This window comes from Nicotiana tabacum, chromosome 12 (assembly GCF_000715075.1).
Source record: "Nicotiana tabacum cultivar K326 chromosome 12, ASM71507v2, whole genome shotgun sequence".
NCBI classification, from domain to species: Eukaryota; Viridiplantae; Streptophyta; class Magnoliopsida; order Solanales; family Solanaceae; genus Nicotiana; species Nicotiana tabacum.
Genome location: NC_134091.1, coordinates 120,299,181 through 120,314,870, shown reverse-complemented (window position 1 = coordinate 120,314,870; position 15,690 = coordinate 120,299,181). Strand labels below are relative to the sequence as shown.

At 42.0% G+C, this 15,690-nt stretch overlaps 1 protein-coding gene across 1 annotated transcript in view; it reads left to right on the top strand.

Annotated features, from left to right (window-relative positions):
- The first annotated feature begins 2,947 nt into the window (after positions 1 to 2,947).
- Positions 2,948 to 15,690, top strand: part of LOC142167358 (UPF0481 protein At3g47200-like) — a 36,224-nt gene continuing 23,481 nt past the window's right edge. Inside the window, exons 1-3 of the mRNA XM_075227522.1 lie at positions 2,948 to 3,100; positions 3,458 to 3,687; positions 4,013 to 4,037. Coding sequence (XP_075083623.1) covers positions 2,948 to 3,100; positions 3,458 to 3,687; positions 4,013 to 4,037 — 408 coding nt within the window. The remainder of the gene's footprint in view (positions 3,101 to 3,457; positions 3,688 to 4,012; positions 4,038 to 15,690) is intronic.

The following is a 15,690-nucleotide window of genomic DNA, read 5'->3' as shown; positions in this document are numbered from 1 at the left end:
TCATTTGGTTAATAAAAAGGTTAGTTTAAGAGACCTCCCTTTGTGTTTTGGCTTGTAACACTAACTTCCGTTGTGGTTAACGATATTTACGTTTATTTTTTATTTTTTTTAATCTCACTTATGTTAATTTTTTTAATAATTATCTTAGCCTATTATAAAAATTAAAATTTAACTTGTTTACTCTCATAATATACTCTTTTGTTAAATAGATTTTATTAATATTTTTAAATTCTGTAAAATAAAGACACCGAAATAGTGAAAATCAAAGAAATCAAGAATTGACATGGAGACGAAGCGGACAGAAAATTAACAAGATAAAAATCTAGAAGAAAAAAACGAATCAGAATAGCAAAAAACAAGAAAACATCTAATATCTGAAGTATATGAGTTAAAGTTGATCATGCCTAAAATTTTCATATGTGAAGAATTAAAGATTGCAAAGAGCCCTTTAATTAGGAGAATTTATGATTCATCAAATGCTGATTGTGATGATGATCAGGCTCAATATCCTTCTAGTGATACTTAATCACATTATTGATTCAATTCCAAACAAAAAATCCATGGAGAAGAATTCCTGAATGAGATGGTAAGTTTAGAAGATAATTCTGATATCATTTAATTAGGAACTGGATAGAGACACTTTCGATGTCCCGCATGTTGATCGAGAAACATTATTGTGAAATGTGATTATGAAGGAATTCTTCTAAATAAAAATATATTTATAAAATTAATTCAGCTGAAGTATATATCAGTAAGGTAACTTAGTCAAGTTAGTAGTTTTTATAAATAGGTTAAGACAATTACTACAAAAACAATATATGTGAGATAAGCGTAATATCATAAACTACAAGAGAATTCATTGTTACAAGGCGAAATCTGGAGCAGACTTCTGTGAAATTAACCCTTTTTATTAAGAAATTAAGAAGCCATATTACTTTTCCGGGCAAAAAAAACATATTTCGACCATTGTCATATTTGTGTTAATTAGGCTTTAGAAAGATGATTTTTATGTTACAAACAAAGGAAAAATGACTTTTATATTACAACGCTTAACTTGAATGATTATGTAAAATTTACCTTTTAAAACCAGCTCCTTTCAAGGCCATATGAAAAACTTATGGGAAGAAAGTCAACAATGAGAAAAGTTTTTCATGAGTTAGGTGACTTTATTATATCTATATTTTGGTACAAGAATTACTCAATATATGTATGTGTTTACACGAAAAATGGATAGAGTTGAATTTATACGCAGTTCCGAGAATATGTGGCGTAACTTGATACAAAATGCAAGGATAAATAAAATATAAATGTAGATTAGAGAGAATGCAATATAGATAAGGTTGTTAAGAACAATGAACCTTAGGATTCGACAAATAGAATCAATCTAAGAAACTGAAAGAGCGATTCTTTACTGTAGAAGAATATAGTACTTTTTATTACAATGTAAGTCTCAGAAAAACTTGTCCTACAGAAATGATAACCAAGCCCTTTTATAGTGGAGGGATTCGGCTCCAAGCATAATAAAATAAACATTCAGTGGGAGACCCATGATAAGTCAGCTTTTCCATAATTTCTGCCAAGATTCTCTCTAGTGGGATTGCAACGGCTTTTGTCTGCGAGCTCGATCTTGCTTAGAATCCTCGATTTTGGTTTGAGCTTGATTTCGGCTCGAACTTGTGATCTTGGTTCGAGCCCTCGAATTGATTCCAGGTCAATGTTGGTTGGTCTCTGAATTATCAGTACGATAGGTCTATCCTGCATCATGGCTCGATTCTTATTCGAGTTTGATTATGATACCGATCTCGACACGGACAGGCCTTCCCGGGTTCGAGGTTAGTTCGTCCCCCCTTTGGGATCTTACTTTGATACATCACCCTTCGAACTCGATCGGACATGCCAAGGCTGAAATCTATTTCGACCGTATACAGATAGTCCCCTCGTTTCTCAGAAAGAATATGGCGAGAAACGATAAGATTTTCAACAGCTCGATCGGATTATATCTTGTCGTTTCCATCGGGTTCGACCATGACGCATCTAGTAGTTGTCCCGTCGGTTTAGTCTTTCAAGGCATTTAATGCATGTCAGGCGGTGGTCGGCCACTGCTGATATTGAACCACCATCGTTTGAACCTATAAATAACCTTTACTTTTATCTTTTACCATTTTTACATCTTCTACCTTCCAATATTTCCCAAGTTCTTCGTACTCTCCATCTTACCAGTAAAGCTATGATTTCTTTCCGCAAAAACCCCTCTTCAATTCTGCCAAATCTCTGTCATTTTCTTCTTTTCCTTACTTTTGAATTCAAAAATGGCGAAAACATCGCAAACCATTCCTCAGAAAGAGAAGGCTCCATCTTCACAGTGTGTCGCTGATGAGACACCGGCAGAACCATGGCCTGAGGAGTGCGTTCCTGAGGCGTGTGTCCTTACTTCAGATTTTAAGGTTGAGAAAGGTTCATCGGTCCCTGGCCGGTGTGAGCCGGTATCGAGGTACATGTGTTCGATAGCCGAGAAGCACCCTGATCTGTTAAAGAAGGATTGAAATTGGGGTGAAAAAGAAGTAATAATACCTACACCTGACGAAGATATCACTTCTTACGTGAAAGGGTTTTTGAATGTATATACTTACCCTTTCACTTTGGGTCCCCTCGATTCCGTCATTATTGACTTCTGCCGACAATATCAGTAATCCTAGTCCAGGTCCATCCTTCTTTGTGGCAGATCGTTATCCTGATCCGATATTTTATGAGCAAAATCGAGGGGATGTCGTTCACCCTCGATCATCTTATCCGGCTGTACCGTCCCCGACTTTTTTTAGAAGAGTTAATAAAACTCCAGCGTCGGGCTACCAAGGCTCTGTTCTCGAGTATTGACGAGGACAGGGACCGGGGTTGGATGGGCAGGTTCGTTCGAGTAAGGACTTCGGACCTGATTCCGACTGAAAAGATGCCCTTTCCCAAAGAGTGGAATATTAAACGTAAGTGTGATCTTGCTGTTGCTTCTATTTTGTTCTTACATTTATTCTCTTATCGACACTCCTCCTTTTGTGATGTAGCATTTCCTTGGATGCCCGGAGCGGTTCCCGATCTCAAGAACTGGGTACGAGCTCTTGTTTCGACCTCCACATACGCCGAGCGCTCATGGCGTGATTTGTCAAATGGTCGGTGGGAGGCCAAAAATCACGGTAAGCTCATTTCTCGGACTCTGATGATCCGAACGAGGCGTTTCTCAAAATATTTTTTATAAGGTTTCCCATATGCGGGTTTGGGTAAAGACGCGGTCTTGAGGCCCCTGTCCAATGAGGAGGATGTTTTGACCTCTGTCCCAAAGCCAGTGAAGGAAAATAAAAGGAAGAGAGCCTCGGTTCCCAAATATCCAAAACTGAAGAAGAGGACGGCTCGTAATCCAAACAAGAATGTCATTCCTTTGACCGTGGAATCCGTTCTGCGTCTAAAGGATGAAGATGAAGAAGAAGAAGAAGAAGAAGAAGAGAACAATGAGTCTGCGCTAGCGGTCCGAACGAAGAGAGCCACCGATGCCTCATCGCCGGCTGGATCGATGATGCTCTATGAGGCTCCGCCTCGAACTGAAGACATACCGGAGAAAGATTCAAGTAGAGTCCTCGAACTATCGGATGTCGAAGACGCCTCTCATCGGAGTCAACCGACAGGGGATACAATCAAAGAGTTCCTCGAACCCCTCCGAGCCGAGGGGAACGCTCCAAGCGAGTCATTTGGGGCAGCAGCGATCGAGGATTCGCCTACCTTTCCCGCTTTTTCCACAGGGGTGATTCGGGAAGCTCAAGCCCTCGATCTAGACAGGCCTCACGATGAAGAAGATCCATTTCGTGACCTGTTTACCGGTATTGAGGACGTTGCCGGTGCCGGTGATGAATCAGATCTTTTTTCACGGATTGTGGCAGGCTTTAAATCAGGTGAGCCTTTAAAATTATTTTGTCGGTACCATATTTATATTCGCTTTTCGTTAACATTGCTTCTTGTTTCTTTGTAGGAAGCGGCAGTCCATCGAGAACAATGTTCTCATTCCCAGAATGAGCTGCATCGATACGCGGCCGACCTACACCGCGCTACTGACGAGAGGAACTCCCTTAGACTTTCCTTAGGGCAGAGAGAGAGGAGGAAATAAAAGATCTCCGAGTTGAGCTGGCCAAGGCTTATCGAGATCAGAATGATTTGTCTGAGCAGGTAATGATGCTTTTGAAAGCCTATGGGCTTGATACCGAAACGATAGCTAACATTTCGGTCTCGCAGCTATAGCAAAAAATCGAGATGATCGGGAAGCTTCGTGAGGAGGTCGACGTAATAATGATGGAGTCCTTGCGGTGGAAAGAAGGTATGGACCGCTTTGCTGCAGAAAAAGAGACTGCTCGAGCCCGGTTATCATCGTCCAAAACCCAACTTTAGAAAATGAAGGAAAAAGGCCTGGTTCAAGCAAGAAGAATTGAGGAGCTTGAGGCTCGGTTGGCCTATGTACTCGCCAAGGCCGAATGTGATGCTGAAAAGGCAAAGGCCTATGCGGATGCGCTCGTGGCCATCTACCGGGCCGATGCTGAAGCTGCCCAAGTCCAGGCAAGAGAGGCAGCCAAGTCTGCCGATAGTCGAGTGCATTGGGTCGCCGAACTTGCTAAGTGCCGATCCAGAAGGGAAACTCTCGAGGAGATTCATGCTCGTGGCTTCGATCTCACTGAAGAGATAAAAAGGGCAAAAGAACTCGAAGCAGATGCTGAAGCTCTGGTTTCTGATGGTGATGACAACGACGATGGGAGCAAGAGCGAATCCGAAAATGGGGGGGGGGAGAACCTAATAAAGAAGAGACCACTTCCGGTCGATAAATTTAGTTCTCAATTTTTACGTTGTAATCACCCATGCAGATAAATTTGTGTATAGACATATCTCCCTTTTTGCCAACTTGTTTCTATTTTTGTTTCCCGTCTTGCGAGGACTTTATTCACCTTATGAATGTTTCCACAATGTTTCAAACAACTTAATCAAATTTGGACCTCGTAGACTCTGTAACAGAGCGAACGTTTACTCAAACTTGGGGCAATGATTCGATCTTGAAGAAATATAACCGTAGGCTTAGTCGAGTGAATGATTCGAACTCGAATTAATGTAACCCATAGGCTTAGTCGAGTGAATGATTCAAACTCGAATTAATGTAGCTCGTAGGCTTAGTCGAATGAATGAATCGAACTCGAATTAACGCAGCCCGTAGGCTTAATGGTCGAGTGAATGTTTGCTCGAACTCAAAATAAAAATAGCCTGCAGGCTTGGTCAAGTGAATGATTCGAACTCGAAGTAATGTAGCCCGTAGGCTTAATGGTCAAGTGAGTGTTTGCTCGAACTCGAAATAAAAATAGCCCGCAGGCTTGGTCGAGTGAATGATTCGAACTCGAAGTAATGTAGCCCGTAGGCTTAATGGTCGAGTGAGTATTTGCTCAAACTCAAAATAAAAATAGCCCATAGGATTGGTCGAGTGAATGATTCGAACTCGAAGTAATGTAGCCCGCAGGCTTAATGGTCGTGTGAGTGTTTGCTCGAACTCGAAATAAAAATAGCCCATAGGCTTGGTCGAGTGAATGATTCGAACTCGAAGTAATGTAGCCCGTAGGCTTAATAGTCGAGTAAGTGTTTGCTCGAACTCGAAATAACAATAGCCCGTAGGCTTGGTCGAGTGAAGGATTCGAACTCGAAGTAATGTAGCCCGTAGGCTTAATGGTCGACTGAGTGTTTGCTCGAACTCGAAATAAAAATAGCCCGTAGGCTTGGTCGAGTGAATGATTCAAACTCGAAGTAATGTAGCCCATAGGCTTAATGGTCGAGTGAGTGTTTGCTCGAACTCGAAAGAAAAATAGCCCGTAGGCTTGGTCGAGTGAATGATTCGAACTCGAAGTAATGTAGTCCGTAGGCTTAATGGTCGAATGTATCTTAATTCTGATTGCACAATAAATCTCAAAATAGAGGAAATTTTATTGGATATAAGATGCCGATAAAGAAGAGAACTTTCTTCGCACGTTATTACACGCCTGGGTTTGGGCCAATCTATATGAGCATGGTTCGCTTTGACCATTTGGCTCTTACAGTTTTTCCTATTGGGACCCTGTTGCTGTGAAATAACTCTCTTGCGGGACCTCGGATATTGTCGTAAATGATGCACGATCAATGGTTGCCTCATTAAAAACCTTACCGAAAAACCCATTTGGGATAAAACCGGTCTAAGGGAAAAAGAGTGCAACACGTGCTTTCTAGCGAGAGATCCGTCCCTTGTTCGGACTTCTGCAGGGGTCAGTTTTGAGATATAAATGAATATGGAAAGGTTGTACCTTAGCAGTAGTACCGTTTTAGATGTGATACATTCCAGTTGCTTGATAGCTGTTTGCCGTTTATAACGCTGATCCTGTACGACCCCTTTCTGATGTTCTTGAGTACTTGATATGGTCCTTTCCAATTCGGTCCTAGCTTCCCTTCATTCGGATTTCGGGTATTGATGGTAATCTTTCTCAACACTAAGTCCCCAAGCTTGAAATGGCGGAGCTTGGTTCTTTAATTATAATATCTTTCGATTCGCTGCTTTTGGGCGGCCATTCGGACGAAAGCAGCTTCTCGTCTTTGTCTGATAGTTCGAGGCTTGTATTCATAGCCTCGTTATTTGATTCTTCCATCGCGAATCAAAATCTGGCACTAGGTTCACCAACTTTGACTGGTATCAATGCTTCGGACCCATATACTAAGGAGAACGGGGCCGCCCTCGTACTGGATTTTGACGTTGTCCGATATGCCCAAAGGACTTCGGGTAGGATTTCTCTCCATCTCCCTTTAGTGTCATTCAACCTCTTCTTTAAGTTTTGAATGACAGTTTTGTTTGTTGATTCGGCCTGCCCATTCCCACTAGGGTGGTATGGCATCGACAGTATCCTTCTTATCTTGTGGTCTTCGAGGAATCTTGTTACTTTGCCGCCAATGAATTGTTTTCCATTATCACATACTATTTCGGCGGGTATTCCGAATCGGCATATGATATGATCCCAAATAAAGTCTATAACTTTTTTCTCACGTATTTTCTCGAACGCCTGCACTTCAACCCATTTAGAAAAATAGTCAGTCATAAACAAAATGAATTTGGCTTTACCTGGGGTCAATGGCAGAGGGCCGACAATATCCATTCCCCATTTCATGAATGTCCACGGGGATAGGATTGAGTGGAGTTGCTCTCCGGGCTGGTGGATCATCGGTGCGAACCTTTGACATTTGTCACATTTACGAACAAATTCATTCGCATCTTTGCCCATATCGATCCAATAATACCCTGCTCTGATTATTTTTCGAACTAATGTATCGGCTCCAGAGTGATTCCCGCAAGTACCATCATGCACTTCCCGTAGGACGTAATCGATATCCCCCAGACCCAAGCATACCACTAATGGTCCATCGAACGTTCTTCGGTACAGTGTTCCGTCCGAAGCCAACGTGAATCGAGCGGCTTTGGTCCGTAGGGTTCTGGAATCTTTAGGTTCCGATGGGAGTTTTCCGCTTTTCAAGTATTCAATATACTTATTTCTCCAATCCCAAGTTAAGCTTGTAGAATTTATTTCGGCGTGACCTTCTTCGATTACCGATCTCGAAAGTTGAACAACATTCCCCGAACCCGTATCATCTACCTCGACCGACGACCCCAAATTCGCAAGCGCATCGGCCTCATTATTTTGTTCCCGTGGTACATGTCGTAAAGTCCATTGTTTGAAATGGCGCAAAGTGATAAGCAGCTTATCTAAATACCTTTGCATTCTACCTTCTCAAACTTCGAAGGTTTTGTTTGCTTGACTCACCACCAGCAAGTAGTCGCAATTGGCTTCAATGACTTCTGCTCCCAAGTTTCTAGCTAGCTCGAGACCTGCAATCATGGCTTCATACTCGGGCTCGTTGTTAGTCAACCTGATAGTTTTAATAGATTGCCTAATAGTGCTACCCGTGGGTGGTTTCAAAACTATACCCAGCCAGACCCTTTTATGTTCGAAGCCCCGTCCGTAAAAATGATTCATATCCCTAATGATGTACCTGATTTCAACAGTTCTTTTTTGACTTCGGGTACGAGGGTTGGTGTGAAATCGGCCACTAAGTCTGCTAAAATTTGAGACTTAATGGTCGTGCGGGGTTGATATTCGATATCGTACCCACTGGGTTCGACGGCCCATTTGGCCAGTCGGCTTGATAACTCGGGTTTGTGCAAAATATTACGAAGCGGGTAAGTGGACAATACACATATGGGATGACATTGACAGTACGACCTTAACTTTCTTGAGGCGTTTATTAGCGCAAGTGCCAATTTTTCTAGGAGCGGATATCTAGTTTTCGCCCCTCCTAAGGTTCGACTCGTATAATAAACGGGGAATTGCGTACCTTGCTCTTCTCGAACTAGGACACCGCTTATGGCGACTTCCGATACTGCCAAGTACAAACAAAGTTTCTCGTCTGTTTTTGGAGTGTGAAGCAGTGGTGGGATTGATAGATATCGCTTTAGTTCTTCTAATGCTTGTTGGCACTCCGGGGTCCAAGAATAATCGTTCTTCTTTTTGAGTAGGGAGAAAAATTTATGACTTCGATCAGATGATCTTGAGATAAACCGGCTTAAGGCGGCAATCCGACCCGTTAGCCTTTGTACGACCTTCACGCTGTCCACAACGACGATGTCTTCGATGGCCTTGATTTTATCGGGGTTAATCTCTATTCCCCGATGTTACACCATGAAGCCGAGGAACTTGCCCGAACCGACCCCGAAAGCAAATTTTTCGGGGTTGAGCTTCATGTTGTATTTCCTTAAAATCTCGAACGTTTCCTGCAAATGAGTTAAATGGTCCTCTGCACGCAGGGACTTAACTAACATGTCATCAATATAAAATTTCATTGATTTTCCTATTTGTTCTTCGAACATTTTATTTACTAGGCGTTGTTAAGTAGCCCCTGCGTTTTTAGCCCGAAGGGCATCACATTATAACAATACGTTCCATACTTGGTGACAAATGAAGTCTTTTCCTGGTCCTCCGGGTTCATCTGGATTTAATTATACCCGGAATAGGCATCGAGAAAAGTGAGGATCTCATGGCCGGCTGTGGCATCGATCATGCGATCGATATTGGGCAGCGGAAAGGAATCTTTGGGGCATGTTTTGTTCAAATCTTTATAGTCCACGCACATTCTAAGTTTGTTCCATTTTTTAGGGACTACAACTACGTTGGCTAACCATTCAGGATATTTCACCTCCCGAATAGACCCTACTTTGAAAAGCTTAGTTACCTCGTCCTTTATGAATGCGTGCTTTCTATCGGACTGGGGTCTTCTCTTTTGCTTCACCGGTCTGAACCTGGGGTCCAAACTTAGCTGATGCATCGTTATGTCCGGCGGGATCCCTGTTATATCTAAATGGGACCAGGAAAAACAATCGATGTTATCGATAAGAAATTAAACGAGTTTCTTCCTGAGTTTAGGGCTCAGCCACGTTCCCAAGTATACCTTTCGCTCGGGCCAGTGCTCGATTAATATGACTTGCTCTAGCTCCTCGATCGTCGATTTTGTGGCGTCGAAGTCATCGGGAATCACGAAAGATTGAGGGACCCTTTGATCATCATCCTCTTCGATTTTCTGGTGGTCTGGCTGGGTTGAAGCCGATGTCTGTGATTGCTATTTGGTGTCCCGTTCTCCTTCCTGGCCCGATCCTTTTATCAGCGAAGGCGAGGACACTGGTTTAGCTTCGTCGACGGCGAACATTTCTTTCGCGGTTGGTTGTTCTCCGTACACCTTTTTGACACCTCCCGTCGTCGGGAATTTGAGGGCCTGGTGTAGGGTCGAAGGCATAGCTCTCATGTTGTGGATCCATGGCCTTCCGAAAAGGGCGTTATATCTCATATCACCTTCGATCACGTGAAACTTCGTTTCCTGGATGGTTCCGACCACGTTTATTGGTAGGACTATCTCACCTTTGGTGGTTTAGCATGCCATATTGAACCCGTTTAGGACCAGAGTTGCGGGTACAATCTGATCCTGTAGGCCGAGCTGCTCCACTACCTTCAATCGAATGATGTTGGCCGAGCTACCTGGATCGATTAACACACGCTTAAGTTTAGTTTTATTCACAAGTACGGATATTACCAGTGCGTCGTTATGAGGTTGGATGAACCATTCTGCATCTTTATCATCAAAGGACAGAGTCCCCATGGGTGCGTAATCTTGAGTCCGAGATCGCTTTTCCCTCACCATCGATGTTTTAGTGCGCTTAAGCATTGGTCCTTGAGGGGTATCGATGCCGTCGATGATCATGTGGATGACATGTTGCGGTTCTTCTTACTCGTTTTGCTTGCTGAAATCCCTACTTTTAAAATGGCTCTTTGCCCTATCACTCAAAAACTCCCGAAGGTGCCCTTTGTTAAATAGGCGAGCTATTTCCTCTCTTAGTTGCTTGCAATCTTCCGTTCTGTGGCCATGGGTACCATGATATTCGCACGTTTGATTGGGATTTCTTTGGGCAGGATCGGTCTGCATTGGTCGAGGCCATTTAGTGTCTTTGATGCGTCCGATGGCCGACACGAGAGCGGATGCACCAACGCTGAAGTTATATTCTGATAATCGAGGTACTTCTATTGGATTGGCATATTAATCGAATCCACTCTTACTCATAAGCCCTTGAGAATTTTGCCCTCGATCTATCCTTCGATTGTTCCGAACTACGTTGCGTGCTGAACCGTTGTTCACCCGATATGCGACGTATGGTCGATATCGGTCTCTGTTCGACCTTTGTTCTCTGTCGATCTGCTTTTGATTAATAACTGTCCTGTTCTGATGAACGGGTCCGTACGGGCCTCCCGACTGATCATCCTCGACCCTAATTTTCGATTGATATCGGTTGTGCACATCCGCCCAAGTTACCGCTGGATACTCGATCAAATTTTATTTCAGCCGATGTGATGTTGTCGAACTTAGCTCGTCCAACCCTTGGGTGAAGGCTTGTACGGCCCAGTCGTCTGTGACCGGGGGTAATTCCATGCGTTTCATTTGATATCGGGATACGAATTCCCTCAGCATTTCACCCTGCCTTTGCTTTACTTTGAAGAGGTCTGATTTCCTCGTTGCAACCTTTATGGCACCAGCATGTGCCTTTACGAATGAATCTGCTAACATGGCAAAAGAATCGATGGAATTCGGCGGTAAATTGTGGTACCAGATCATAGCTCTTTTCGAGAGGGTCTCCTCGAACTTTTTCAACAGCACGGATTCGATCTCATCGTCTTCCAAATCGTTGCCTTTTGTGGCACATGTGTAAGAGTTGACATGTTCATTAGGATCGATCGTACCGTTATATTTGGGAATTTCAGGCATACGAAATTTTTTGGGGATTGGCTTCGGTGCCGCACTCGACGGAAAAGGCTTTTGTATGATTTTTTTCGAATCAAGCCCCTTTATCATAGGTGGAGCCCCCGGGATTTGGTCCACCCTGGCATTGTACGTTTCCACCCTCTTGTCATTGGCTTTGACTTGTTTTGTGAGTTCCTCGAGCAATTTAGTAATTCCGGGAGTAGTCCCCGATTCTTGCTCGTTATATTTCACTATGGCAAGCTCTGTTCTAGGGGTGACTTCTCGAAGTGGATCGGAAACCGGCCTTCTTTGTGCGCGGGTTTGGCTCTGTAGTTGAGATATCGCTACTTGTTGGGCTGCCATCATCTCGAAGATCATACGTAAGCTGGCCCCGATTTTTCCTGGGTTTTGGGTGTCTCGGGCTATGGATCGAGTAACGCCCTGAATGTTTCTTTCCGGTTCGGAACGCTGGTTCACCTCCAAAGCTATTTGTGAATTGACATCCAATGGTATTTCGGCTCGAATTTCGGGTACTTCGATTCGAGCCTCGGGTGCCAAATTGTTGGTTTCATCTTCAAGGCCGGCCTCGTAATCGATCGGTGAAGCCATTCGATCGGTGGTTATTCGTAGCTGACTCGAAATTCAAGATGTTTTCGGAAATAAGTGCAAAGCACAATGGCGTGTTTTTTTCAGATTTGTATCAAATGACCACTGTTATCCTTGGCTCCACGGTGGGCGCCAAACTGTTTACCCGAAAAATGAATAGAGTTGAATTTATATGCAGTTCCGAGAATATATGGCGTAACTTGATACAAATTGCAAGGATAAATAAAATGTAAATGTAGATTGGAGAGAATGCAATCTAGATAAGGTTGTTAAGAACAATGATCCTTAGGATTCGACAAATAGAATCAATCTAAGAAACTGAAAGAGCGATTCTTTACTGTAGAAAAATATAGTACTTTTTATTACAATGTAAGTCTCAGAAAAACCCTGCCTACAGAAATGATAACCAAGCTCTTTTATAGTGGAGGGATTCGGCTCCAAGCATAATAAAATAAACATTCAGTGGGAGACCCATGATAAGTCAGTTTTTTCATAATTTCTGCCAAGATTCTCTCTAGTGGGATTGCAACGGCTTTTGTCTGCGAGCTCGATCTTGCTTAGAATCCTCGATTTTGGTTTGAGATTGATTTCGGCTCGAACTTGTGATCTTGGTTCGAGCCCGATCCTGGTTCGAGCCCTCAAATTGATTTCAGGTCAATGTTGGTTGGTCTCTGGATTATCAACACGATAGGTCTACCCTGCATCATGGCTCGATTCTTATTCGAGTTTGATTATGATATCGATCTCGATACGGACCGGCCTCCCCGGGTTCGAGGTTAGTTCGCCCCCCCTTCGGGATCTTACTTCGATACATCACCCTTCGAACTCGATCGGATATGCCAAGGCTGAAATCTATTTCGACCGTATACAATATGCTGATAGGATACAACATATCTGGTGAATTAATCAATATGTGCACCAACGTACTGATCTAAACAATTTAATTCCCTATGTCTTTGTAAGATTTTTTTGGTTATTTAGATTGGTTCTAGACATCAACTTAAAGTGACTTTAGGTTTTCACATTTCTGCCAAGTTTTATTCTTTGGGGTTTTGACTTAATCCCCTATGATTTTGTATTTGTTTTTCTGTTCAATAAATTCAACCACCTTGAAGTGGATTTTTTCTCTCAGCCTGAGAAAAATTATTTTTTTCTCTGCATATCTTAAAAAAACAAGTACTTTAAACAAATTCACACTTTTGTCAGTTCATATTATCCCCTCAAGTAGGGCGACAAATGGTCGGGTCGTGTCGAATAAGGGTGGGTCGAAAATAAGTAATGCAAAAACGGATTAGTTATCCAACCCGACTCATATTTAATACGGATAGAAAATGGGTTAACCGACAATAATTGCTTTTTGAATAGGATCACTTTTTGGAGAATTCCTAGTCTCCCAAACTTATGGAACCCCTAATTTGAGTCTTTACAAATATTTAAGTTGAACTCATTAGTTATCCATTATTATCTATTTTCTAATTGGATAATATAATTTTTATCCATATTTAACTCGTTTTTAAAAAATTCATTAGCAAACCCTTTTTTTAGTCAATAATATTGATAAATAGATGTACTTTTATCCATGTTGTCATCACTACCCATAAGATAGCCATAAATCTGCGAATTCGCTATTATGTGACTGATAGAATCATATCACATGCACTGCAGTTGCTTCACGGCGAAGGCACCCACATTGTTGGAAAAAGAAAAATATTCTCAATCACCAGAAACTATAAAATATATAGTGCCACCACCTGTTAAATAATATAAATACTACAAAAATGGGAATCATGTTAAAGCTAGCTGCCAACTACTGCAAGGGCTAATTGTTACTGGCCTACTACAATAACAATAACATACCTTGTGTGATCCCGCAAGTGTAGTTTGAGAAGAGTAAAGTGCACATTGATCTTATTCTTACCTTGTATGAGGATAGTGTAAAAGATATTAGTAACAACTCGGTCGGTCGTTTTGAGAGTTGTAGCTCTGTTTCTCTATTTACTATTCATTCCCTGCTTAATTGTTCTTATGTGACTTGCCAGGGTAGTTGGTTCGGGTTCGGAGAGGTTTCGGAATGAATTGAGACACTTAGTCTCAAGGTTGGAAGTTTAAGTTGAAAATATTGACCGGATGTTGACTTATGTGTAAACGACTCCGAAATGAAGTTTTGATAGTTTTGTTAGCTCCGTTGGGTGATGTTTGACTTAGGACTGTGTCCGGATTGTAATTTGGAGGTTCGTAGTTGAATTAGACTTGAAAGTATCTAAGGATGAAGAGAGAAACAAAAAATATCACTACTGTGTAAACGAAGAGTTTGAGAGTAAGCATTACACAATCTCCAAGATGATTTTTTTGAAAAAAAAAAAAAGAGAATAGATCATCCATTTTTCTACCGCATATCCTAATTTGACACCAAGCAATGAAGCTCTTTCTCTAAAAGAATTTTTATAAAATCTTTTCTACTAAGAGTTTGTTATTAACCAAAATTTCTTTATATACACAATTAGGTAATAGTGAAAGTTGGAAATTTGGAAGTTTGATTGAGAATGGACTTTGTGGTTATCGGGAGTTGAAGTAGGTTCGTGGTGTCATTTGCGACGTGTATGCAAAATTTGAGGTCAATCGGACGTGATTTGATAGGTTTTAGCATCGTATGTAGAAGTTGGAAGTTCAAAAGTTCATTAGGCTTGAATCGATGCGCTATTCATGGTTTTAGAGTTGTTTGATGTGATTTGAAGGCTCGAATAAGTTTGTATGATATTTTAGGACTTGTTGGTAGGTTAAGTTGAGGTCCCGGGGGATGGTTAACGGATGAGGATTTGGACTTGGAAGATGGCTGAGGCTGCAGATTTCTGGTGTCTGGTTTCCTTCTTCGCATTTGCGATGGGCGTCCCACGTTCCCGAAGAGTATCTGGAGGCAGGTAAATATTTGTTCATCGCGTTCGCGAGTGGAGAACCGCATTTGCGAAGGTTGGGATCAATTCGTCATCGTGTTCGCGAGATGGACCTCGCATTCGCGTAGAAGGTTTTGGGCGGAAGAATGGTTTGTGCTACGCGAACGCGAGAAGAGGATCGAGTTTGCGAAGAAGGGTCACCTGGGCAGAAACTTAAATATTTCAAAATGAGGGTTTGAGTTCATTTTCACAATTTGATTTTGGGAGCTCGGTGGGAGGTGATTCTTGGAGATATTTTCAAGTGGGTGATTGGGGCAAGTGATTCTTACTTAGTTTTGGTTAAATTCCATGTTTATGTCTTTGATTTCATCATTTAATTAATGATTTGGGGTGAAAAATTAAGGGGGGGGGGATGGAAGAAAGTTCTTAGGCCGAATTTTGGGGATTTGATTGAGATTTGGTATCGGATTTGAGTAATTTTGATATGCATGGACTCGTGGTTGAATGGGTGTTCGGATTTTATGACTTTTATCGGATTCCAAGATGTGGGCCTAGGGGACAAGTTTTGAGTTGACTTTTGATTAATAACTTAGTATTTTCTTATAGAATTGATTTCTTTAGCCCGTATTGATTGTATCGAACTGTTTATGGCTAGATTTGAGGTATTTATAGGCCAATTCGCGAGGCAAAGACGTGTTGGAGTAGAGATTTGCACGGTTTAAGGTAAGTAACAGTTCTAAACTTTGTTATGAGGGTATGAAATCCCAAATTTTGTGTCATGTGATTGGTGTTGAGGCGACGCACATGCTATGTGATGGGTGTGTGGGCG